Source organism: Amphibalanus amphitrite, unplaced genomic scaffold, assembly GCF_019059575.1.
Source record: "Amphibalanus amphitrite isolate SeventyFive unplaced genomic scaffold, NRLGWU_Aamphi_draft 000223F_arrow, whole genome shotgun sequence".
NCBI classification, from domain to species: Eukaryota; Metazoa; Arthropoda; class Thecostraca; order Balanomorpha; family Balanidae; genus Amphibalanus; species Amphibalanus amphitrite.
Genome location: NW_024881718.1, coordinates 305,728 through 331,853, shown reverse-complemented (window position 1 = coordinate 331,853; position 26,126 = coordinate 305,728). Strand labels below are relative to the sequence as shown.

The window sequence follows — 26,126 nt, the reverse complement described above, 5'->3', positions numbered from 1 at the left end:
AGTTTGACGACGCCATGGTTTGTTGATGTTTCCATGGAAACCCAATTTGACACGTGTAATAGCAGCGTGTTGCTATCACCGGTGAAACAGGGCCCAGGTGGCCTACCAAATGTTTTTTTTTTTTAGAAAAAAACTATCGTATCAGGGCTATGACGAAAAAATAGGTGGCCTAAATCCGATGAGAAGACAGGATTTGGGGGTACCCTAGGAGTAGGTTTGGCTCCGTGACCTGGTATGCCCCCCCCCCCGCGCTGAAACCCTGGATCCGCCAGTGCGTGAAATAATGCATTAAAGATTAAAGAACCATGCAAAGTTAGCCCTTTTGGCTTTTACTAGTTTTACTGGCAAGCGCAAGGGCGATAATGTTCCCCTGAATGTCCTTATTGATCAGTACGAGAATTTCTCTAGAGTTCTCGTAGATAATTTCTCTAGTTTCTGAAGAATTTTCGGGACCCATGCTCGTTTCATACTGGATGCAAATATATGCAAGGCACACATCCTCAACGCAAGACACCTTTTTCGGGACGAGAAATAGAATATCTTTGCCTAGGGCGATCGTTGGGCTGTAAAAGTTCCTGATTTATGCTCGTCTCAGCCCAAGCTACGGAACTGCTATTCCAGTTCAAAACCCATGTTAAAATGTGAACTATTTCCTTTAATCTAAGGAAGGACTCCGCTCGCTTCGCTCGCTCCGTAACAAACAAAACCACTTTCCAAAGCCTTACCGAAACAATAAAAATGGTAAAATTGACCTTGCGCTCATAATATCAGATAAATTAATTGAAAAAGGCCCAGAATATAAATACTCCAGTTATTTATTTCCTTTTTTCTCATCCTAGGATTTTTTTTCTTCTTCATCGGCACACCCAACCAAAATCCAATTTTAGAACACAGTGGAGCATGTTTTCTTCATGCGTCTCAATCTGACTTCTGAACTGAAAGCCTTTTTCTTGATATGGTTTTGAGATGTAAACGAGTTTCTTCAATATTTTGAGGAATTCCTTTTGTTATCATGCTTGTAAAAAGCAGAAAAATAAGGCTATAGCTTGAGCTGGCCCGGTGCATGAACCCAAAGTTTAAACTTTACGAGCTGCATTTCAATTGCATTATTCCAATGTCTTAAAAACAGCAGCGGAGCTATCACTAGGTCGTTACTTCAATAATTTTATCTAAAAATTGTTGCAATATCTTAACAGTAAGTAAATAGAAATGATGAGTAGCGAAACGAAGTTGAAAATTAATCCACTCGATTTTCTCAGCGCAAGAATGTCCTCGCGGAAGTGGCCAGTAATCCGCTTTTCAGGAGAATTCTTTATGCAGGCTTTAGTTTTTCATAGTTTGCTATCACGTTTTCCACAAATAACATCCTTCACACATATGTATGGCTCTAAAACAAATAAACGCCCGACAAAACTTTGAATAGAGAGCTATACCTGTTCACAAGCAATACGCACAATTTCCAACAGCGAAGGTGACAAGAATTGACCAATCACATTGCGTGTTTTCTGCTGGCGCTGAATTGTACCGTGGGCAAAATGCGGTGAATAGAAATGCCGTGGTACGGCATTGGTAAGATTGGGTAAATTGAGTGCCGTGAATCAGCTGCCGTGGTTGGCATCCACGGCATCTGCATTCACGGCATTGGTAAGATTGGGCCCAGGTGGCAGCTTCTGGGAAGGTGGCGAGGTGGTTCTCGGCGGTCTGGCGACGAACCGTGGCGGGGGCGTCTCGGCTGGCTGCCCCGCTCATAGTCGGGTATATCTTAACAGCTCCCGGGGCAGACCAGGGGGGAGCATCACTTGTAAACGCTCCTCCACCGCCCACCGGCACGTCCTCCAAGGAGCAGGCTCGGAGCGCCTCTCTCCCTAGGCGTCTCCAGCCGGTGGTCGACTTCAGTCGGCGAGGGGATCCTGGTCGGCGATCACTCGCAGTGGGTCGTCTTCAGGTAGCGATCTCGCCAGGCAGAGCATCCTGGTGGCCAGAGTACCGCGCCTGACCTGAGCGGCTGGTAGTCCGGCCTCCGCCATGAGCGGTGCTACCGGGGTTGAGCGTGTGCAGCCGGTCACCACACGAGCCACCGACCGCAGCTCGCGGTCCAGCTGTTCAACGTGTCCAGGAGGCGTGGCGGGTAGCCAAGCCATGCCGATGCCGCGTGCTCGAGGGCTCCTCTGATGTAGCCGTTTGCCACAGTCCGGAGCTGCTATTCCTGCAGACCCCACGACCGGTTTGTCATGGAGCGCAGGTGGGCGATCCGGGGTTTGGTTTTCCTCCTCACACTGGTACAGTGCTCGCCGAAGTGAAGCAGCCTGTCCAGTGTGATGCCGAGGAGCTTCAAGTGGGGGCTTCCCTTGACTTCAGCCCCATCAACTCTGAGCTTGAAGTCGACGGCATCTTTACTCCACTGGGAGAGGACGAGGGCTTGCGTTTTGTGGCCGGCGATCTTCATCTTCCAGCGGCGCGCCCACCCCGCAAGGGTGTCCGCCGCCTGTTGCGCTCTGGCCGTAGCTTCGGGCATCGTGGCGCCTGCACTCAGGGTCGCCGTGTCGTCCGCATAGGCGAAAACGGACGTCCTGGAGACGCGACGGAGGTCCTCGATGAGGTCGTCGGACCAGAGGGTGAAGAGGGTGGGCGCCAGGACCGACCCCTGTGGCAGGCCCGCTCGGAAGGGGCGCTCCGAGCTGCGCACCCCGTTCACCTCAGCTCTGGCCCGGCGGTCCCTCAGGAAGCCGAACACCCACGTGGCCATACACCTCGGGAGGTGATGGAGGAGCTTCGAGTAGAGCATTCGGTGATCGACGGTATCATAGGTGCGCTGAAATCGAAAGCCAGGAGGACGAACTTATCGGACGTAGTACCATCTTTCGGGCGTCCTCGTGGCTTCGGCCGGTTCCAGCCGTCTTGAACAGTCTGGATCAGTCTGGCAAGGCTCTCCTCTGCGCCTCGGCCTCGTCGGAAACCAACCTGTTCGGGCGGAACCAGGTGCTTCTTGTCCGCCACGAAGGTCAGTCTAGCAGCGACCATTCTCTCGGCCAGCTTCGCCAGGTGGCTGGTGAGGCTGATAGGGCGGTAGCTGCTTACCGAGCCCGGGTTCTTGCCCGCTTTGGGAATCGGGATGATCGTTGCCCTTCTCCAGGTCGAGGGGATGAGCGCAGTGTCCCATGAGGGATTGATGAGCGCCAGGATGGCTCCCCGCACCGTGGGGCCCAGATGTGAGAGGTGCTCGGCGCAGATGTCGTCTGGACCGGGGGCCTTCCTCATCTTCAATTTTCTGATCTGAGCCTCCATCTCCTCTTCCGAGAAGGGCTGGCATGCTTCGGTCTTGCGGCCCTCACATGTGCATGGGCGAGACTTCGCTTCAGCGATCTCCGCTTTGACCGCGCGGTCCCGGTGTCGTAGACGTACAGCCCACCGCTAAAGTAATGTAGGGTTTTACCAATCTCAACGGTTGGCTTTGGCTGGCGATTGTTTAATGCGGAGTGATCGAAAAGAAGATGTCAATAGCTAAAGTTGCAGCTGCAAGGGTGAGGATACATATAAGCTACATTCAAAGTTTCATTGTAGTCTGGCTAATCGTTCCTAAGCTTCAGAAGCAGAACATACCCATGACTGAAACCCCACATTACTTCTGCTGTGGACTGTACGTTCTTGCTCACGTTCGCGTAGCTTGATATGAATGCCTCGGCCTTGGCACGGTCCTCCACAGCCAGCTGGCCGCGGTCCCCGTTGATCGCCTGGCCTGGGCATGCACTCTGTACAACGCCCTCCATCTTCTTCAGGATCTTGGACACCTTCCCGATAGAGGTCGAGCGGTTCAGTTCATTTGAGGCGAAGTCCTGGAATGCCTTCCTTCTTGCGGCAGATTCCTGTTCCGCTGCCCTTGTTTTTGCAGTTTTTCATCGGGCTCTTGTTTCTTCCGAGGGTGCCCGTTGGAGTTCCGCCCTCGCTTCACGCCTTTCCGATATAGCGTCCACCAGGTCGGGGTCGGCGGCCCACGGCTTCGGATCGGAGCGCGCGCCCCGGGGGACCCAGTTCCGGCTCGCCTCGGCGATCACTCCGGTCACCTGCATTGCCAGAGCTTCCACGCCGAGCTCCTCGAACGGGATCTTGGCCATCTCCTTCTCGCATTCCGCTTTAAACGCGGTCCAGTTTGCCTTATTGAAGGCCCACTTGGTTTTCCTGACGCGACGCGGGATGTGTCCGGTCATCGAAGCGGTGATGACTTGAGGGAGATGATCGCTCCCCAGGTCTGTCCCGATGCTCCAGGTGCAGCGCCCGGCGAGGGTCCTGTGCGCCAGCGCCACACCCGGTGCAGTGAGTCGCGAACTTTCTCCGTAGCCAGCGAGGGTGGGTATTGAGCACCCTCCAATCCTTAGCCTGTGCCCACTCGAAGATGCTGCGCCCCACCTCGTCCGGGTCCGAGCAGGACGCGTCCCAGGAGGGGTGGTGCGCGTTGACGTCCCCCATGATTACGGTGCAGTCCGTTGAGGGGAAGGCGTTCGGGTCGAAGCGGTCGGTCCTGTCATCATCTTCGCCGGTCCGGATAGGCGGTCGGTATATGTTATAGTCATAGTCATAGTCATAGTCATGTTAATGAGATCGAGGTGTTTACTAGGTTGACTAGATGACTGCGGCGAGCGGGTGAAGATCCTCACCGCGCACCATTCGGTAGTGTCGTCGACCGGCAGTACGGGAGACTGTGTCAGGAGGGCGAAGTTGATGCCGTTTCTCACCAGGATCACGACGTCTCCTCCCTTCACAGGACCTCCATCCCTCCTGCCGCGCGCCCTTCTGGAGACAGCAGCGAGCTGGTAACCAGGGACGGAGATGGTTCCTCCAGCCAGCTGTGCTTCTTGTACCGCCACAGCGTCCACCTTATTTTCCGACAGCCAGCGGCCGAACTCCGGGAGCTTAGTCCGCAGTCCTTCCGCGTTCCACCTGACTAGCGTGAGGCGGCTTCGGATTCGGCGGTTGAGTCTGTAGCGGTGGTTCTTCGCACGCCGGCTTCGCCCGCCCCTGGGGCCCCGCGCGCCGTGCTCCAGTGTGCCCCCACTGACGGCGCTCTCAGCGGGGGGCGCTGGGTTCATTTATCTACGCGGGCCGGGTCGTGCGACACGCACGCCCGGTCCGCGGAGATTGGTTGGTGCTGGTACTTGTCGATGGTGCCCGGTGTCGCTGGGCTGATGTGGCGCAGCTGCGCGACAGCGGCGTGTGGGCGTCGGCCCGCGGCGACCGCCATCGGGGAGGCAGGTGGACCCCGTTTGGTGTTCCACGACGCTTGCCACGCCGCGGTGAGGCCGGAGCCCCAACACCGTCCACCACTTGAAGGCGGGGTCCGTCGGACGGCCTAGGTAGCTCGCGTCCGGGGCCGTCAGTGTCGATCTCTTGATCTCACAGAAAGTTGTGCAGCACACAGGTGACCGCCGTCAGTGTGGTGACTGGTGCGCAGCACACCGTCCCACGGAAGATCGTCTTTGGGCCGTGGTGCAAATGCTGTCCCTACGCAGAGTCAACAGTGCAGTGGCAGAAGTTGAAGATTCAGCTGAATTTGATCTAGGCTCCTTTTTGGGTCAGGAATGCCGTCGAGTTGGCCATCAGGTGGTGTTCCAGAATAATGCCTCTTGACTCATCAGGTAACGCTGTGACTTGTCTGTCAGGCACAGAGGGCGGACATGTCAGAACATACTTCAAAGACATTTTTACTAATCATTTTTAACCAAAAGCTCTGCAAATTAGGAAACATGGAATAGGCTATTGCTTAGCATAATAAAAACTACCCAAATACCCAATCAGGTTAGGTTTGGTTGTTGTTTTATTTAACCCTCGCCGGACCTATTGGTTTTCTACATACGCGCCGGCCGAGGGGGGGGGGGGCGGGTACGACCCCCCCCCTCGCCGTTTCGCCCCTGGTGGAGCTAGCGCGTCGCGGAAAAAACGAGCGTGTGCACCGTTACGAGACGCAGAGATTGGTACCCGATTTTAAGGTCCTAGGTCAACCGGTGACCTCTGAGGTCAGGTCAAGTGCCCCAAGGTACGGTTCAGTTTTTGGCGAATAACTTCGCAAAAAACGGCCGCAGAGCGCCGATTTTGGCAGCATCGTGTTCGTCTCGCTCAGGCGCGTCGAATGATATACTTTTTGACCGGGTCAGGTCAATTTGGGGTGTTGACCTCAGGTCAAGGTCAGGTCAGCACCCCCAGGTCACGAAGTTGGTCGAAAGGGGTCATGTCGCATATCATTCGATTCGGCAGGTCTTCCTGAGTCCATTGGTGGCTTTCCAGACTCGCTAGCTCAATCTGATCAAGAGTTATTGACGAAAAACTAATATGACCTTGATGACGTCATAAATGACGTCACGCAAGGTCAACATTGCAAAAGTGACGCATCTAACCTTGCAAGGAGTGCATCAAATCACGATTCTGTGTGCTTGAGATAGTTGGAGATCGTTCCCGGCGCCAGAATAGCAGTTTGAATTTTTCCCCATTGACTTATAATGGTGAGGTCACGAAAATGACCTGACCTCATATGACCTTTAGAAAAAATCCGAGATATACAAGTTGTGGGACTCATAATGGATACTAGATCCTGCAAGTTTCATTTTCCTGTGACATCTCCTCTGGCAGTGAGGGCGTTGCGAAGTTGCGACATCTGAAGACCGTGCAGAGGTTCACTTATGACGTCATAGGTCAGTGACCTGACCTGACCCAAAAATGCGGTTGGTGTCAAAAGATGCGGCTTGGATCAAAGGTCAGGTATGCCAAGTTTCAGCTCTCTATCGCCAGCGTGTTTGGAGCTATCGCGAAAAAACCCTATGGGGGGGGCGGCACCCGCCCCCCCCTCGGCCGGCGAGGGTTAAGGGTAGGTTTTTACACTTCAGGCTAAAATGAGAATTATCTTTTTATCATTCTCCTTGATGTAGCATTGTTGATGCTTTTTGTCTTGCACAATTGGCAGTCAGTTTCACTAGTTTCAGCATTCGGTGGCACAGAATTGGAATTTGTGGTTCGGAAACTTGCATTTTTCACACCTAGCATTTTAAGGCAGTGCTCATTCCTTTTGAAAGCAAGTGGAATTTTTTTTATAATTTTCTAGGTAATTCATTTCTTACTGAATATGATTATGAGACCATTGTTACTAATTTTGGTATTGTTGGCAACTGTAGCATGAGTGGGCATATGCTGTGGAGACTGGACTGAATCAAGTCACTAGAGGCTTGAGACTTTTTTAGACATTATGGAGCAGCTTGGGGAGATACGCAGAGGCGAGTCTAGGCACAGCCAGAAGGGGGACCAGCAGTCAGCACAACACACAGCGGGCACAAGGGGAGAAGATGGTAAAAACTATTGCCTGGATCCGCCTCTGTGGACATCCCCAGGCATGCCTCTGTGGACGTCCCCAGGCTGCTGCATGTAAAAAAGTCTCAAGCCTCTAGTGACTTAACCTCACTGCAGCAAATGCCCACTGATTCTGTCTGCTCTACCTTCATCCAACTATGAGTTTTGTGTGAGAATGACATTTTTACGTTGGTGGAGCTTGTGTGCGCATGGTACACATAATAAGCCATGCTGGCAGCATTGCTGCAATGAATAGGAAACAGCTCCAGGGCCAAAATACATACCACCTTGCCAAAATACATGACATACCACCTACTGTGCATTATTTAAGTATTAATAAGCCATATCATTTGCCATAACAGCACGCACACAATTATGAAGCCAATGCGGATTTACTTTGGCCTGGGTTGTTTATCCGTGGTTCCAAGGAATACTCCAGCAGAAACAATAACAAAAATTGCAAAGCTACCTGTTTGATTTTGATCATGCTAATTAATGAGCAGCAATATTTTGTTGCTATCAAATATTTCCTTGTGTTGGACAACATAGGCAGGTAAATAGCTGAGACTGATGGGTACCTACTTTGCCCTGAAGGGCACTGATACTGAATGTTAACAATGTTCTTGTGACATAACAAACAAGTTTTCATTATCTTATGAAACTAGTTTCAATTTCAACGTCATTGAAATATTCACTTTTGATGAAAAAATACATATTTATCACAAATAAAAATCATGGGTGATCATGGGCAAGTGAGCCACAAATGACATAAGCCCTCCAATATTGTCGAATCAAGCTTAACCCTCGCCGGACCTATTGGTTTTCTACATACGCGCCGGCCGAGGGGGGGGGGGGGCGGGTACGACCCCCCCCCTCGCCGTTTCGCCCCTGGTGGAGCTAGCGCGTCGCGGAAAAAACGAGCGTGTGCGCCGTTACGAGACGCAGAGACTGGTACCCGATTTTAAGGTCCTAGGTCAACCGGTGACCTCTGAGGTCAGGTCAAGTGCCCCAAGGTACGGTTCAGTTTTTGGTGAATAACTTCGCAAAAAACGGCCGCAGAGCGCCGATTTTGGCAGCATCGTGTTCGTCTCGCTCAGGCGCGTCGAATGATATACTTTTTGTCCGGGTCAGGTCAACTTGGGGTGTTGACCTCAGGTCAAGGTCAGGTCAGCACCCCCAGGTCACGAAGTTGGTCGAAAGAGGTCATGTCGCATATCATTCGATTCGGCAGGTCTTCCTGAGTCCATTGGTGGCTTTCCCGACTCGCTAGCTCAATTTGATCAAGAGTTATTGACGAAAAACTAATATGACCTTGATGACGTCATAAATGACGTCACGCAAGGTCAACATTGCAAAAGTGACGCATCTAACCTTGCAAGGAGTGCATCAAATCACGATTCTGTGTGCTTGAGATAGTTGGAGATCGTTCCCGGCGCCAGAATAGCAGTTTTCATTTTTCCCCATTGACTTATAATGGTGAGGTCACGAAAATGACCTGACCTCATATGACCTTTAGGAAAAATCCGAGATATACAAGTTGTGGGACTCATAATGGATACTAGATCCTGCAAGTTTCATTTCCCTGTGACATCTCCTCTGGCAGTGAGGGCGTTGCGAAGTTGCGACATCTGAAGACCGTGCAGAGGTTCACTTGTGACGTCATAGGTCAGTGACCTGACCTGACCCAAAAATGCGGTTGGTGTCAAAAGATGCGGCTTGGATCAAAGGTCAGGTATGCCAAGTTTCAGCTCTCTATCGCCAGCGTGTTCGGAGCTATCGCGAAAAAACCCTATGGGGGGGGCGGCACCCGCCCCCCCCCCTCGGCCGGCGAGGGTTAAAGGTAGCGTGCCAGCTTTCCTGGACCGTATGGAGTTAATGGCCCAGATAAGGAGAACCGGATTTTTAGAACTTATCCATACCTTCAAAACTCATGGAAACGTCTTCAATTCTTCAAATTTTGAGTACCCCAGTGCGAAATTCGCCCCGACGGGTTGTCGGTCGTACCCCAACCACATTGCACACCACTATGAACAATAAATGCACACACTGAAATCGCTATTACCGATAGGCTCATCCAATCAAGTTTCGATAAACCCGTTCATCATCATCTCCTGCGGTTTCGAACACGCCTGTTAGGTGGTGCGGTAGACCGCGCCCAAAGCCAGGGCCCCGGTAACGTGAGGTAGCCGATAGTGGTGTCAATTTCAGAAAACGTATGTCCAAAGTCCGTTCAATGTCCAATGCTTACGTCGATTGTCCGTCCAAAAATGTCCAAGCCAGCCATTTGTCCAAAGATATCCGACACCTACGCAATAATTTACACTCAACACTGTTATTTCATTTGCTTTTCATGTACCGCTGCAAGCTCAAAAGTGTTAATCATATCGAAAGCTGAGCTTTCTAATAGCCAATCAATGTTAAACACGACTACTTTTTAAAAATGTTGAGGTGTAGCAAGCGATTGTCCAAAGTTTTCCAAAGCCTGCGGCCATTGTCCAACCGAATTCCGAATTGGACATTGGACAAAATCGGAATTCCGAAGATTCAAGTTCCGATTGACACCACTAGTAGCCGAGTCGGGGCAGCGTGCGCTGACCCAAGCCGGGGCCGCGCGTCCTCCCGGTGTCATGTGATAGCCCGGGGCTGCCCGCGGGGATGCGGTAGACCGCGCCCAAAGCCGCGGCCCCGGCTTGGGTCAGCGCACGCTGCCCCGACTCGGCTACCTCACGTTACCGGGGCCCTGGCTTTAGGCGCGGCTTCTGCTCATACTTTGTAATGCGGTGGTGGTGCGTCGGGCCGCGCGCTCTGACTTCGGCCAATAAAAATGCGTCAGCTGATCATTGTCATTTCTGCCACTTTCATGTGGTGAGATGGGGTCATAACTTTAGAGACGGCTGTTTCATATCAATTATTTTACATAAAATAATATTTCAAACCATGAATTAATGTTCGACAGCCAAATTAAAGAAACAATACCAATACAGGCTTACAGTTTAAATTCGACATTGTGTTGTCTACGATTAGACAGCTGAGGCCTGTACACATTCAGCTGTTGTGCTGTTGTCAGCTGAAATAGGCTCCGCCCACCGCTTCTGGCTGACGGAACTGTATACATTTGGCTGATGAGAAATGTCAGCACTGGCTGACTGTTTACAAATATGGCGTTGTAAACAAATATTTCGTCTCATCTTCATGTTCTTTATTAATACAATACTTAAGCAGTTAGATATATTATCAAAATATTTACTGACAATGTGCGAAAGTAATAAGTATTTTTCTTGTATCGACAATTAATTATGAAACCAAATATATGTGAATAGCGCCAACATGGTGTCCAAATTTCATTTATCTGCAGTGCTCAATAAAAATATGGCACGTGATTTGCTTTCATGCGCCACTACCAGTGTCTAAATGCGTCATTTATGGCTTTTGCTGACGGCTCGGCATCTCTGCACTTGCTTTCTCGTAGCAGCACAGCCCGTCAGCCCATGCTGCCGGCAGCAGAGAGGTGACGTCATGTTGCATGTGCAACATAACGTCATCAATTTTTCAGCCAATAGTGTGAGTGATTCTCGGCTGACAACAGCACAGCAGCTGAATGTGTACAGGCCTCTGATAACTCATTCCCGTACGTCGTAACTCTATAATGACCTTTGCTTATTGTCACATGTGCGCCGCATTCGTGATTGTTGCCGACGCCTGTTTGCAGGTCAGCCCACTATAATTGTTATACATATCGAAAAACCGATAAACTTTTAGGCGAAAAAAGCACTATTTTAGGCCCATTTTTGATTTTTTTGCGATATTAGGTAAAAACAGAAGCTTCTTATCCTAGGAAAAATAAAATGGGAAATCATTCGAAGGTGGCACACTACCTTTAATTTCAAGTCACAACAGCTTCACCAAAGGCAAACTACAAGATAATAATCCCTATGCTACTGTGCAACAAGTTTAAGGTAGCCACACCAACCAATTTAAGAAAAAAAATGCATCACAAATCACCTTAACCACTCACCAAGGACAAAACTGTCATGGCGGCGCCCGTTGCTCGAGAAGAGTCGCCGGTGACTGGCCTGTGACGCGGATCTGACGTAAGCAGTTGCTGGCGACTGCCCGGCGATCGCCAGCGACTTGCTTACGCCATACCTACGTCACACACGATCGTTGGCTGGCAGTCGCCGGCGACTGTTGCTGTCGCCGGCGACTGAAAAGTTGCTACGTGTGAAAGGGCCATAACACGCCGCTACCCGATCACAGACGCGCCGACACCGCGCAGGCCAACCCACTGGTCACATTAGGTATTCTCTCCTTAGGACTTCTTCAGTTGCCAGCCGTGCGTGTGGCATGTGCTTTCCAATATTTTCATTTGTAAAGCTTGTTATCCGAAGATCTTTGAAATCAGCCCCACGCGGCACATACATGAAAAGCATGGGTTCTTCATAGCAATGGAATGAATTATGAAACGATGCAAAATTCGAAAAAGAGCGAAAAAATCAATATCTAAGTCCTAAAAGGCCTATAGAATTGGCCCCAAAACGTGTATTAAGGCCAAAGCGAAGCTTGGCCTATATTGTTTTGAATGGTGTTAGTTTAACGAAGGGAGCGGTAAATGCTGAAATATTGACTATAAACGGGACGCTGAAAAACACGTCCGTCGTTATCAATCGCAGCACAAAGAGTTTAAAATTAGGCTTAAAATGTGCTAGTGGGTTAAACTCAAAGGGTTAAAATGTGCTATTGTGCATGATGTTTGCCGGTGTTTACCCATTCCCGCTTGTAACCACATTTTTATATTCTATCAGCACAGAATAGCCACAGGCGTTGTAGAGTACTGGTAATGTCATTACAGTGACAGATGGCGGTAAAGATATTTCATTTGGCTTACGTACTGAAACACTCAAGATCTCATCATTCTCATGCGGTCAAATCACAAACAAATCAGAGGCCAGATGCAGTCCGAGCAGAGGTTGGATGCTGATTATGTGTGTGTTTGTGTGTGTGTGTGTGGGTGTGTGCGTGTGTGGGCGTGGGCGTCGACGCACGTGTCATCTGTCCATGCTGCATTTTCAGAACCTGGAAAAGAGGTGACGGCCCAAACTCGCATGAAGAAAGTTCGAAAGGCAATATTTTCAAAGAGAACTCGAAAGGTTGGTGCTTCAAAGATGATGCATGTCCTCTGGCCGCGCGTATTTAGCTTGTTGGCTCCCGTATGTTTTTTTCCGATGCCAATTTCATGTTCATATGCAATGCATATGAACTTACGTATGCATATGCATTATGCATCATGTATTTTCATGAATGAGTACATATACTTGCAAACTATGTTTAACATGAAGCGTGTCACGTCTGATTTCATTATGCCAACGTAAAGCAAGTGTAATTACATAACCCGAGTCTGCTGTTTCAGGTCATGTGCGGAAGCGTTATAGCCATCGGCATTACCATCTCATGGGTTGGAGCCACTCAATTTATCAAAATAACCTATTACGGCAGCCAAGCAGGCCTCCCGAATCAAACCAGCGATATTTTCCGAACTCTTCATCGGGTAAGCTATTGACTGCAGAAATGTATGTGTTACATACAATATGTTAATTGGACAGCATGCGAACTGCCCACTACAGCTCGGGCAGTATGCATGAAAGATTCTCTTGGCCATGGTGGTTTTTTGGATCATCAGGCCAATGTAGGCCCACTGCACACTGGGCGGATCGCCAGTTCTAGCACGACATGGGTAAAAAAATCGAACTTTGCGGAAGCGCAATGAAACCTATACCATTTCGTTCAAAAATGATCATACTACATTGCTGTGGTCTTTGTTTTCCAACACAATTGCTATTTCATGGCGAAAACTCAGCTTAAACACGAACTTCGGAATCGTTTGGACCGAACCCGTCCCCCGCACTCTTCGACAACGTATCTTTGATCCACGAAAACAATCACAATTTGAGGAGAAATTCCACCTTTATATACATCAAACGATAGCTCTGGGCCTGGCGAACACACTTAATCATATGAAAATGGCGAAATCCTACTTGGTTATAATGTGTTTGCACCCCAAAGATTTAAAGACGAAAATATAATTTCACATAATATTGATGTCACACACCAATAGACTTTCATTTCTTGCGACTTTTTGCGACTTTGGGTGCAGCAGCCAAACATCAACCCGCGCCGGACCGATGCTCGGCGCCAAACGCGCCTGGCCGGGAGGTGTTGATTGAACACTCCCCTTCTAACTCGGCTCCAGGGCCACATAGCGACACGTAGTAAGTGGCATTCGAAAGAGCACCCGAAATTCTAGCTAGAGTAATTGGTCATTTCTAGGTCAGGTCAAAGGTCACGTCACCAGAGGTCATCAAAGGTAAGATGTTGCATATTTCAACATTTCTCGAAACACCGGCCCCTACCTCGGGGACCAATAGAGCTACATCGTCGCGGAAAAGTGCATTCAATAGCTCTTTTAGCGGTCTTTCTGAACTAGGCTCTCCAATTTGGCTAAATTCGAATTCAGCTAAAAACTAGCCTAGAAAAAATGTAAAACTCGAGAAAGTGAACCAAGGTCATCAAAGGTCAATGAACTGATCTGACCTTCAGGTGACCTTGACACCCACCCTAATGCATGGGAGCAACAACATTTTAATTACATGTTTGAGCGCTTGAAACCACGAAAAGACTGCCAACGCGCTGCTAATGCGAGCCGACATACGTCGAATCGCGATATCGGCCAAACATGGACTCGAAAAGTAGGTCACAGGTCAAAGGTCATTTGGGTCAGGGTCATTAAATTTTTAGAGAAGGTGTAAAATTGATCAACTTGAGGGTACTGAAAGTTGTGTCGCTATCGGCCGCTTTTTACGCGAGTTATTCCCAAAAAATCGAGGGGGGTACGTTCGACCCCCCTCCCCTATACGGGCGAGGGTTAACATTAGTTTTGAGTTGAGATAGCAAAATGGGTTCTCTGGCTTGCACTTACCGGTTTGAGAACTCATAACATCGAGAAATACCTCAAATCGAAAATATCGAATTTCAAAGTTGCAGCACTGGATTCAGAGGGGCTAATGAATTAGAGTGCCCCCTCTGAATGTGTGACATCGGCGCAGATCTAACGATTTTAAATCTTTTACTAAAACGTTTGGTAGCGCGCGGTGGTACATGCTGCCTTGCGCGCAACATGTGGCGCACTTTCAGCTGCCAAACTATTGCTTCTAAATAAAGTCGCTAGGAACAGCGGAGATCCCAAAAATTAAACAAAAGTAAAAGTCAAACATCTTGAAAACCGGTGAATATTTCTCGGTGAAATGTGGTATGGAGTGTTGTTGTTGTTTTTGGCGCACGAGCACACCCGTGCCGCCGCCCCGGCTCGTGCCCGAGGCCTGAGTGCGCCCGTGTCGCCGCCGCCTGCCTCAGTCCGTAGGTAGCTGAGTGCGCCCGTGCCGCCGCCAGCTGGCCCGCCGGACGACAAGACTGGCGCGGATAGGCAGAGACGACGCACGCCATTACGTTTGTTTACTTGGCAATTAACGTTCCGGCTCAGGAAAGAGTTCTCCGAATAAATCTCGTTTATCTCATTAAATACAGCTCTTTCATTCGAACCGACCGAAACACAATATGGTAGATATTCGTTTTAGCTCTTTCTGAACCGAGCGACATCACTTCCATGCCAATTATTAACATTTTTGAAGGTGGGAGGTTCCCTTTAAAGGGACCCTCCCACCTTCAAAAAAGTTAATGAATTGGCATGAAAGTAATGTCGCTCGGTTCAGAAAGAGCAAAAACGAATATCTACCAAATTTCAGCGAAAAATATTCACCGGTTTTCAAGATATTAGAGTTTTACTTTTGTTTACTTTTTGGGATCTCCGCTGTTCCTAGCGACTTTATTTGAAAGTGCGGCATTTGTTGCGCGCAAAGCAGCATATACCACCGCGTGCTACAAAACGTTTTAGTCAAACATTTAACGGACGTTCGAAAGCCTGATGACGTCATCAGACTCCCGTAATGGTTAAGAGATAGGGACCACGTTGGTCCCACCCTGCAAGTAAAGGGAAGAAATTTCTTGAACACCATAAAGCTGCGGGGGTTGCGACCAGGATAAATGGTGGTTTCTGAGCCTGGCCGCAAACTTGGCTATCTCAACTCAAAACTAATGTTAAGGTGGGAAGGTCCCTTTAAAATCTGTGCTCATTATTGGTGATATTAACATAACATAACATAACATATATTACAATGTAACAGGCTACAGGAGCCCAACAAGGTTACAAGGATGATATACACAGTGATGTACACATTCATGCACACTGAACAAGATTTACCGATAGGCGTTATCACAAGTGTATTCGCGGCCATTGGGGCGACGTAAGAAAAGAAGAAACCAACTGGCCCCAAGAACTTTAAATTATCAGTTAGCATGCACCTTTTCCTTGATGTGTAGAGAATTTACCATTATTTGTTACAGAAAATTGCATTTAAAATCTTCCATTAATGCTTTTTTCATCGTTTGCACAATATGTTCTTTTACTAAGCTAGAAACACTAATTAGAAATAGTTCCCGCATCATCAAGAACAATAGGGAAGGCTTGAAGTGAATAAAATAACTTAAACGGTTTTGTAATCAATGTGAAGGCACTTCTAAAATTGCCTATAGAAATATTGAAGGCAAAAATTCAACTTTTTCACGAGACGGATGTCTATAAACCTAGGGGAGAGCGGGGAGAGTTGTATCATGTCCAAGTTGTATCAGGGCGAATTGTGCCAAACTTATCCAATAGATAGCGCTCGTGACACGAACAGCCGACGAGGTTTTACGGGCGCCATCTTTGCCTGTTCTGTCGTGTGGCTGGGTGGACGCGTCTCGAGGTGAGAGCCGATTTTATGTTTTTTTAATGTCATTCTAAAAAATTGAGTTGCAAGAAAATGTGTGTTTTGGGCATTTAGATGTGCACGAATTTGAAAGATCTCCGTAGCGGTGGTGAGGGTAGGTTCTAAGGCTGCGTTAGTGAAAATGGATTTCTCCAGCTGTCCGCTGTTTTTGAGCACGAGGATGTTTTTTTCCAAGATGGCGGCGAGGTACATGTTGTATCAGAGCCGGGTGGGGTATGTTGTAACATGTATGTATGTATGGGTATGTTGCTTTTGATCGCGAAAGCTAAGCCCTGTCTCGCGTTTGTAGGTAGCTAGTCAATACTCGTTCCATTTCGGCACAATGTGTTGGCTTCTTTGCTCTTAACGGGCCACTTTTGCATATAGTCTGTTGATGTTTCGTTCGTTTCGATGTTTCGTTCGGATTGCATTGACCTAAGTTTGGTCTCATAAAAGTGAAGCCTTTGAGCATATACATGGTATTAACCCCATTTAATGTTGTTGTTATGTTCAAAACCAGTAGCAAGCACACTCCCTGAAACGTGAAATACCTAGTGATACAAATTACCCCACCATGTGATACAACTCACCCAAGCCATGGGGCAAGTTGTATCAAAAACATTGTTCTATTCGACAGACCGTAGAAGAAAAACTGGTAGAGGTAGCGGAAAAGTTACTTTGCACAAAAAAGCAGAAGAATCAAGGAAGGAGATAGTATGGAAATAATGAGTTTATCACGGATAGTTACGAGGTTATGGGTCTCGGAGTAAAAACTGATACAACCCACCCCACTCTCCCCTATTTAACTTGTGACAACTCAGCCGGTATTTCGTCGCCTACAGCCTAGCTTTCCCTAGTGACCGATAGAGGCGCTGCTATCGATGTCCGCCCGTGCCGCCTAACGCATGACAATGAATGCAATGAGTGTATCCTAACAACGAAACCTATCAGAGTTGTCTACGTCTTCAATGGTGTCAAAGACCGCACCACGCTCCGTAAAATACAAATCCACGTTATGTTTGAATTTGTTAACCCTCGCCCTGGCAGGGGGGGGTCGATGCGACCCCCCCTAAGGTTTTTCGAAGATAGCGTAAAAACGGCGGCGCGCAGCGCCGCGAAATTTGGCACAGCCTATGGGGCAACCTTTTTACATTTTACCTGAAAATTTCAGGTCCGGGTGACCTTGGGTCAGGTCACCAGGTCAGGAAAACCGGTACAAGGTCATGGTTAAATTTCAATTTTCTTTTTGCACCTGTCCAACTCACAGTTTTCGACTGATTTCCTTCAAACTTTCAGGATGTGCTAAGTTCACCGAGTCGTATAACATATAATTCGGGTTTTTTGAGGTCACTGACCTGAGGTCAGTTAGAGAAGAGGTCATTACGCCGTAATGTTAAGCCTACGGGAAAATACTAAAATCGGAAAATACTGGAGATATCCGCCTCGTTCTATCACTTTTGTGCTTTCAAACCGCAGTCCTTAACAGCAGGTCACTTGATGCTTATTTATTTGGTGTACTTATCCATGGGTCAGGTCAAGTGAGGTCAACTGAGGTCAAATGACGTTTTTGCCAATAACTTGGCACATAATGACGCTAGAGCTTAAAAAATGGTGTCATTGTGTTCCTTATGATCAGCCGAGTCGAATGATATGCGATATGATGCAATTTGGTTAAGTTGAACTTAATTAGTTAATTAAAGTTTACTTAAAAGTTAAGAAAAAGTTTAAGTACACTTAAGCAAGTTAAAAAGTATATAATTCGACGCGCCTTGACGTGCTGAGTTCACTGGTGCTTTTCTTTTTGCTCTATCTTAATTAGATCAGAAGTTATAAGCGAAAAACTTTTGACCTGTTTTTAGCGAAATTTTTACATTTATACCCCCCAAAACCCCCCTAAATATTGATCTAGAGCAACCAAATTTGCACAGGGGCGAGAACTCCAGGGGTCCCACCCACCTACCAAATTTGGTGTTTCTAGGTGCCATAGGAGCCAATCACGAGGGGGGTCGCATCGACCCCCCCCCCCCCCTGCCAGGCCGTGTTATGAAAAATGCCCTGCCAGGGCGAGGGTTAAGGGAGGAACTATCAATAACCCAAGGAGGTAATCTATTCCACATATCAATGACGCGGTTAGTAAAAAAGGATTGCCTTAAACGCGTTTTTGAAAATTTCTTTACCAATTTACATCCATGTCCTCTTGAAGAGTTCGAACTTATCGTGAATAAGCTCTTAAAATCTAGTTTATCAATACCTCTATAAAGTTTGAACAATTCAATCAAATCACCTCTCACTCTCCGGTAATGGAGTGAAAACATATTTAACGAGACAAGCCTTTCTCTGTAAGTCATCCCGCGAAAACCACGCACCATCCTAGTGGCCTTCCTCTGCACACGCTCTAGAGACTTGGCGTCTTTTTTTAAAGGGCGAGTACCTTGCCTGTGCACAATACTCTAAATGTGGACGAACAAGAGAACAATAAAGTTTTTTTCATAACGTCTTTACTGTTATAATTAACGTTTCTATATAGTACTCCCAACATTTTCAGAGACTTTTACGGGCTTCTTGGCATTGATGACTGAATTTTAGATCATTTGTGATTAAAACACCTAAATCTCTTTCTTCAAAAACATTTTGCAGTTGACTGCCGTTTAAATAATATCGATCATTTTCATTTACCCCAACGCTAAGAACTTTGCATTTCTCTACGTTAAATTCCATCTGCCATTTTCTGCTCCAATTCAAAAGAATGTTTAAATCTGATTGTAATGTTTTCATGTCCTCGTCTGATGTAATTGCTTTTGCCAGCTTAATGTCATCAGCAAATTTCCAAAGCCTACTGCTTAAATTATTATCCAGAGAGTTTACAAAAATAATAAAGAGCAATGGGGCTAGAACCGTACCTTGTGGTACACCACTCTTAACCTCCGCCCACTCAGACCGTTGTCCATTCAAAACAACTCGCTGCTTACGTCCTACCAGCCAGGGCCTCGTTTCATAAAAGGAATTACTTACGGCGTTCCGTCAATTATGCCAGATTTGGCGTATTTGATGCCAATTCGGTTTCACAAAGCCGAAGACCGGAGTAATTCACGCCATCGAAATTACGGAGCATCGTTTACGGCGAATGCTCGATTCCGGACCAATTGATGCCAATTGGGTTTCATAAAACGACGTAATTAACGCTAAATATTTTATCAAGTTCTTGATATCAGTGGTGTAAACTACGCACAAAAATGTTGCGTGAATTTAAATTAATGTTAAGATTCGAAGCTAATTTTATCTTTTTTATAATGTTGAGCCCGGTGATGAAGAAAGAACAGCCAAAATGAGAAAAAGAAACTGCAAATCTTCTGTACCAGTCGCTTTTTGTGGCCACTGTCGGAATTTTGTTTATTCGCCGCGCCGCGCCACTTTCGTACTTAGGCACCTCCGCTTAGCTGGCTTTCTGCTGTTTTCAATAAATTGATTTAATAGAGGATGGTCAGCAAAATCGGTTTTGTTTTTTTCATAATTAATTTTTACGATTTAAATTCAACATAATTGTTTTATAATTTCTTGTAAAAAAATAAGTGTTGACATGAAATTGTAATTTGTAGGACTCTTGATAAATTACGGTAACTACGCAAATGTGCTTAGTTACGGAGGTGTAAACAATTCCAGTTGTGGCTTTGTGAAACGGCTTCATTTGCGCTCCGTAGTTTGAAAGGGTGTGAATTACGGAAAGGTGTAAGTTACGGCAGAGCTTTATGAAACGAGGCCCAGGTCTCTATCCATCTAAGGAGGAAACCGTCTAAGCCATGACACTGTAATGAAACTAATAATCTTTGATGTGGAACCTTGTTGAAAGCTTTACAAAAATCTAAATACACTACTCAAGGCTATAGAACTCCAGGTAAGGACACCAGCCGTTTGACCTTGAACGCCGCCGGCCGGCCGATGACGTCATTGGAGGCAAGCCGGCTCGGCGGACACACAGGGCGAATGCATAACGGAGGGGCGTTGGAACGTTGCGGGAGCCAGGGAGATATTTTAAAGTGGTTGCATACCACCATTTTTTGTTGATTGATCTACAGACTGCATCCTTTAAAACCTCGATGCATCCTAGGCCTGGATGGTGCGTACATTCGTGGAACGATCACCCCGTCCGACGTCCGTGGTCGAAGCTGTCATAGTATTTAAGACATTAAGACGGGTGCAATAACGGCGATCCGATCCCGTCTCTGGCGAATTTAGAGGGGTCGTAAGGACCCAGGCCGAATCTGACCGTCTATTTTTAGGGAAACAGGGTGGGTGAATTGACAACCGATGGTGAGAAGGGATCCCGTCGTCGATTGTTGTTTGACAGACAACACATGTTGTACTGGGCGTATGACCATCAGAGGTAATGCCTGAACGTAGGCAAGCATAATTGGTCTGTCATATTGTTTAGGAATATAAAATGGTAATGGAGATCATTGAGGATATGATCTCTACATTACGGGAATTCACTAATTACTACGGCCCATAGGGGCACCGACGGAGCTGTTGTTTTGCCATCGGTCCCAGGCAACTCCAGGGAGCTGCAGTACCCGGCGGCCAAAGCGGCCACCTCGTCGACTCGCAGGTCATCTGGGATTCCGTGATGCTTTAGTGCTTCACCCACAGAAGCACGGGCATAGCAGTAGGATGTGGGGCTAGGTGTCCGTCCACCTCTTCATTCAAAGAACAACGTGTTGGTCCCGCCGAAGCTCGGTATCGACCGTGACTTATTCACAAGTGGAGGATCCAGGAAGCGGTATTGGACACTGCGGGGGCTTACCCCAAAAAGGTTTCTCGGAATTAATTTAAAAAACTCGGATTTCGATTCCTTGCGCACTGCTGTGCGGTGTGATTAACCAACATTTCCTCAGAAAAGTTGTGAAGTTTTCATTTATTCTCGAAAAGCGATTTCGGGTGCTGCCCTGGTTGTTCGGGAAGACATTTGCCCCAAATGCCTTCCCCTGGATCCGCCAGTGGCCGTTGCCCCACTCCGAGCTTGACTAAAGACGTCTTCAAACCTCACCAGAAACCGATGGTAAGGTGAATTTAAATCCAATAACTCATCTCTGTCTGCCCGCCTAAATATACTACACATGGTACAGCACCCGGCCCTGTCGGAGCTATGAGCCGATCGTGATATTTTCGGCTTTCCCCATCCCAAGCTCGATTAGAAACGTTCTCCTTCCCCACCCGATTGCTGATGTCAATTCAAATTCAATGCCTCATCCCTGTCTGCCCGACCATAACCCATTCATTGCACACCGTTCAGCGCCCCGCCCCGCCAGAAGTATCCTAGCGCGCTGAGCAGTTGCCTCCAGCCGCGTCATCGCGAGGCCCCGCGCGGCCCATAAATGAATACATTGCGCGAATAGCCGTGTCGCCCCCCTGACACTACTGCTACCTTCCGTCCCCTGTCTAATAGCTCTGTTACATATTCGAGAAAGTCTAGCAAATTTGTCAGACACGATCGTCCAGCTCTGAATCCATGTTGAGAAGGCAATAAAAGTTCATTTTGCTCTATGTGATTCAGTATATTACATTTTATTATTTTCTCTAGTATTTTACAAGCGATAGAAGTTAAGCTAACAGGCCTATAATTTTCAACCATAGTTTTACTACCCCCCCTTAAAGATTGGTACCACGTACGCATGCTTCCAGTCTTCAGGTATAATACGTGTTTCAAATGAGTGTTTGAATATTATATAAAGAGGCACGGAAAGCTCTTTTGCAGCTTCCTTTAGTATTCTTGCTGAAATAGCATCGGGACCACAAGCCTTATTTGTTTTAAGGCTTTCGAGATGTTTCAAGATGTCGGTTTGAACTAAATCGATAGTTGTAAGTTTGCTGTACAGTCTGGCATCATTTCTACTTATTGGCATATTTCCTAGACACTCATCAGTAAAAACACTTGAAAACTGCTCATTAAATGTCCTAGCTTTGAGCTTATCTTCATGATAAACTTGCCCATCTTTTTTCTATTAACCCGATTCTTGGATCATGCCTGTTAAATTTATAAAAACCGAAAAAACCGCTTGAGATCACCTCCACATTCATTTGCCAATCTAATCTCAGCTGCTCGTTTGGCCTCTCGAATTATCTTTTTGAGTCTCGATCTGGCTTTGATATAATACGATTTATTGTCAGCCGATGGAGCTGTTTTGAACAGACGAAATGCTGTTTTCTTTTCACTAAAACTCTTTTGCACATTACTGTTAAACCAAATTGTTTTAATGGTTTTTCTGACAGCTTTCTTTTCATAGGAATAAAAAGATCTTGGGCCTCTGCTATTGTTGTTTTGAAAATACTCCACATTTCGTGAACAGTTTTCCCTTTAAGCATTCGTACCCATTTCATGCTTCTAAAAAATGCCCGAATAGCTTCATAATTTCCTTTTGCAAAATTTTGGGTAAGATTTTGTCTGATGCTTGTTCTCTTTAATTTACACTAGATGGCATGTTTTGCGCTATAACTGTGCGTTTTGATAGGTGCGTTTGAGGGGGCATTAGTTTGGGTGTGGGAACTTGTGATTTTTATTTGTCTTATTTTGTCGGAGCTGGATATTTGTTTCAACGGCATGGTATGCTGGTGCTGGTTGCGGGTTGTTAGAGCCTTTCTCATGGTTTGCCTTTATCGAACTCAAACCCACCCTACCCTACCCTAACCTACCCATACCCTACCTTACTTATAACCTACACATAGTTACCCTTCTCATACCCGATTAAAGTAATGTACCAAATTTGAGCGCAATCGGCCCAGCCGTTCTTGAGATATAAAAGCGGCGCGCTGCACGTGCGCACGCGCTAACTGTGACTCCAGATGACTTGTGCCAGCCACCTTTCTAAATTGTCCCCCAACAGTGTACAAAATTTGAGCGAAATCAGCCCAGCCGTTCTTGAGATGTATAAGTGGACCCCTCACGTGCGCACGTGCAATCGATCCACCCTACCTGTCACACATGACCATGCATCGCCAGGTGAGTGCCCCCTCCACCCACAGTCCAAGTTTCAGCGCAATCGGCCCAGTAGTAGCTGAGTTATTCCTAGTACAATAATGTGCTGTTTACTGGTAGGCGCTTATTTCAAGTCCGCCCAGGGTTTCCGCTGGGTGCATTGCAGCCCATGCTTTGATAGCTATTGTCAAAAGTTTTATGACCTGCCGGCCATAAGCCATCGGCGGACTTTGTCGAAAAATACCCGTAACGTTAACGAAACACGGTCGTATGTTTGAGTCATTTTCACAAAAGTTTATTGACTTTTCGATAATATTTTGGGTGGATTTTGGTCAGAAAAGAATGCTCTTTCCGAATATGTGGGTTTTATAGCGATTGATCAGCGTTTTCAATACGTTTTGATGTTGTAAAGGACATCGCGCTCCGCTCGAATCAAATTTTCCAATTAATTTTTCATTATTAAGGAAATGGTACGGATCATCACTTTTTGTTTGCTATTCTCTGATTACACATACATTTGTCTGCAAAATGGCACCACACCGATTTCATTCCGTCAAGCCGTTTTCCAGCGGCATCGGTTTTCTTCCCACAATGCACGAAATCGGTCATTTTTTCACAACCGGAGGTATTGCCTTGCACGTGACGCGTGCTATACTATGAAACCATGTCAATACGCTAGGCCCATCTCTCCTCTATCCATTGGTGGCAACCGCATGCCTCTGCGACCTCGTTTCGCCGAGTAATAAGCTCGGGAAAGGAGCGCTGCAGGCCCGATTTTCGCCCGTTGGCGGTTTTCGCCGGCCCCGTGTTAAGCCTATGGCGCACCCTTTTGCACGTGCTGACGGCGCACCCCTGGTCCGATCACGCCCAAAGTTTAATACCAAAGCCGCCCACGCCCACAGATTCGACATGCCAAATTTCACGCCGATACGCGGCGCCTTTCAGGCGCAATAAGACACATAAGGCATGACGCATGGACGGACATGTTATAATTCATAATATAGACTAGATGGCCATGTTTGCGCGATAACTGTATGGTATTTAATTGATTTTACGGGTTCTGTAGTGTGTACCAAGTTTGAGAGAAATTGGCCCAGCCGTTCTTGAGATAGGAAACTGCTCCTTTCCAGGTGTGCACGTGCATTAGCATTTAGCACCCTACATATGGTAATGTGTCGTTCGATATGTGCCCGTTGACAGTCCCAAAATTCAGCACAATCGGCCCGGTAGCGGCTGAGTTATTGCAAGAATAAATTTATTTTATTTACTGGTGAATTCCCCTGGCGAGAGGTGCCTTCCGCTACCGTTTGTTGCCAAAGGTTCAATGGCCTGCCTGGGCCTGCCTGCCGAAGCCACCGATCCGATTTCGTGGGAAAATACGCGTAACGTTATCAAAACACGGTCGCATGCTTGAGTCATTTTCACAAAAGCTTATTGACTTTTCGATAATATTTTGGGTGGATATTGGTCAGAAAAGAATGCTCTTTCCGAATATGTAGGTTTCATAGCGATTGATCAGCGTTTTCAATACGTTTTGATGTTGTAAAGGACATTGCGCTCCGCGCGGATCAAATTTTTAAATTAATTTTTCGTTGTTAAGGAAATGGTACGGATCATCACTTTTTAATTGCTTTCCTCTGATTACACGTACATTTGTCTGCAAAATGATACAAAACCGATTTCATTCCGTCAAGCCGTTTTCCAGCGGCATCGATTTTCCCGTCACAATGCATGAAATCGGCCATTTTTTCGCAACTGGGGGTGCTGTCTTGCACGTGGCGCGTGCTATGCTATGAAACTATATCAATACGCTAGTTCCATCTCTCCTCTATCGAGTGGTGCAAACTGCTTCTCGCTGCGCCCACCCGTTGCTGACTTATACAGCCGGGAAGCAGGCGCCGCAGGCCGGTTTTCGTCCGATGTTCGTTTTGACCGTTTCCCGTGTTAACCCTATGGCGCACGCGAGCGCGTGCTGACGGCGCAGCCCTAGACCGATCACGCCCAAATTTTAATACAAAGGCCCCCCACGCCCACAGATTCGGCATGTCAAATTTCACGTCGATACGCGGCGCCTTTCAGGCGCAATAAGACACATAAGGCATGACACACGCACGGACATGTTATAAATCATAATATAGACTAGATGGCATATTTTGCGCTATAACTGTGCGTTTTGATGGATGCGTTTGAGGGGGCATTAGTTTGGGTGTGTGAACTTATGATTTTTATTTGTCTTATTTTGTCGGAGTTGGATATTTGTTTGAACGGCATGGTATGCTGGTGCTGGTTGCGGGTTGTTTGAGCCTTTCTCATGGTTTGCCTTTATCGAACTCAAACCCATCCTACCCTACCCTAACCTACCCATACCCTACCTTACTAATAACCTACACATAGTTAGCCTTCTCATACTCGATTAAAGTAACGTATCAAATTTTAGCGCAATCGGCCCAGCCGCTCTTGAGATATAAAAGCGGTCCGCTGCACGTGCGCACGCGCTAGCTGAGACTCCAGATGACTTGTGCCAGCCACCTTTCTAAATTGTCCCCAACAGTGAACAAAATTTGAGCGAAATCGGCCCAGCCGTTCTTGAGATGTAGAAGCAGACCCCTCACGTGCGCACGTGCAATCGATCGACCCTACCTGTCACAAATGACCATGCATCGCCAGGTTAGTGCCCCCTCCACCCACAGTCCAAGTTTCAGCGGAATCGGCCCAGTAGTAGTTGAGTTATTCCTAGTACAAAAATGTGCTGTTTACTGGTAGGCGCTTATTTTCAGTGTTTGGAATTCCCCTTTGCGGGCGGTGCATTGCAGCCTATGCTTTGATAGCTATTGTGAAAAGTAGAATGACCTGCCTGCCGAAGCCACCGATCCGATTTCGTCGGAAAATACGTGTAACGTTATCAAAACACGGTCGCATGCTTGAGTCATTTTCACAAAAGTTTATTGACTTTTCGATAATATCTTGGGTGG

General features: G+C 47.2%; 1 protein-coding gene across 1 annotated transcript in view; it reads left to right on the top strand.

Annotated features, from left to right (window-relative positions):
- LOC122385559 (putative thiamine transporter SLC35F3) overlaps positions 1–26,126 on the top strand; it is a 183,724-nt gene that overhangs the window by 4,355 nt on the left and 153,243 nt on the right. Inside the window, exons 2-3 of the mRNA XM_043373907.1 lie at positions 12,400–12,476; positions 12,737–12,874. Coding sequence (XP_043229842.1) covers positions 12,400–12,476; positions 12,737–12,874 — 215 coding nt within the window. The remainder of the gene's footprint in view (positions 1–12,399; positions 12,477–12,736; positions 12,875–26,126) is intronic.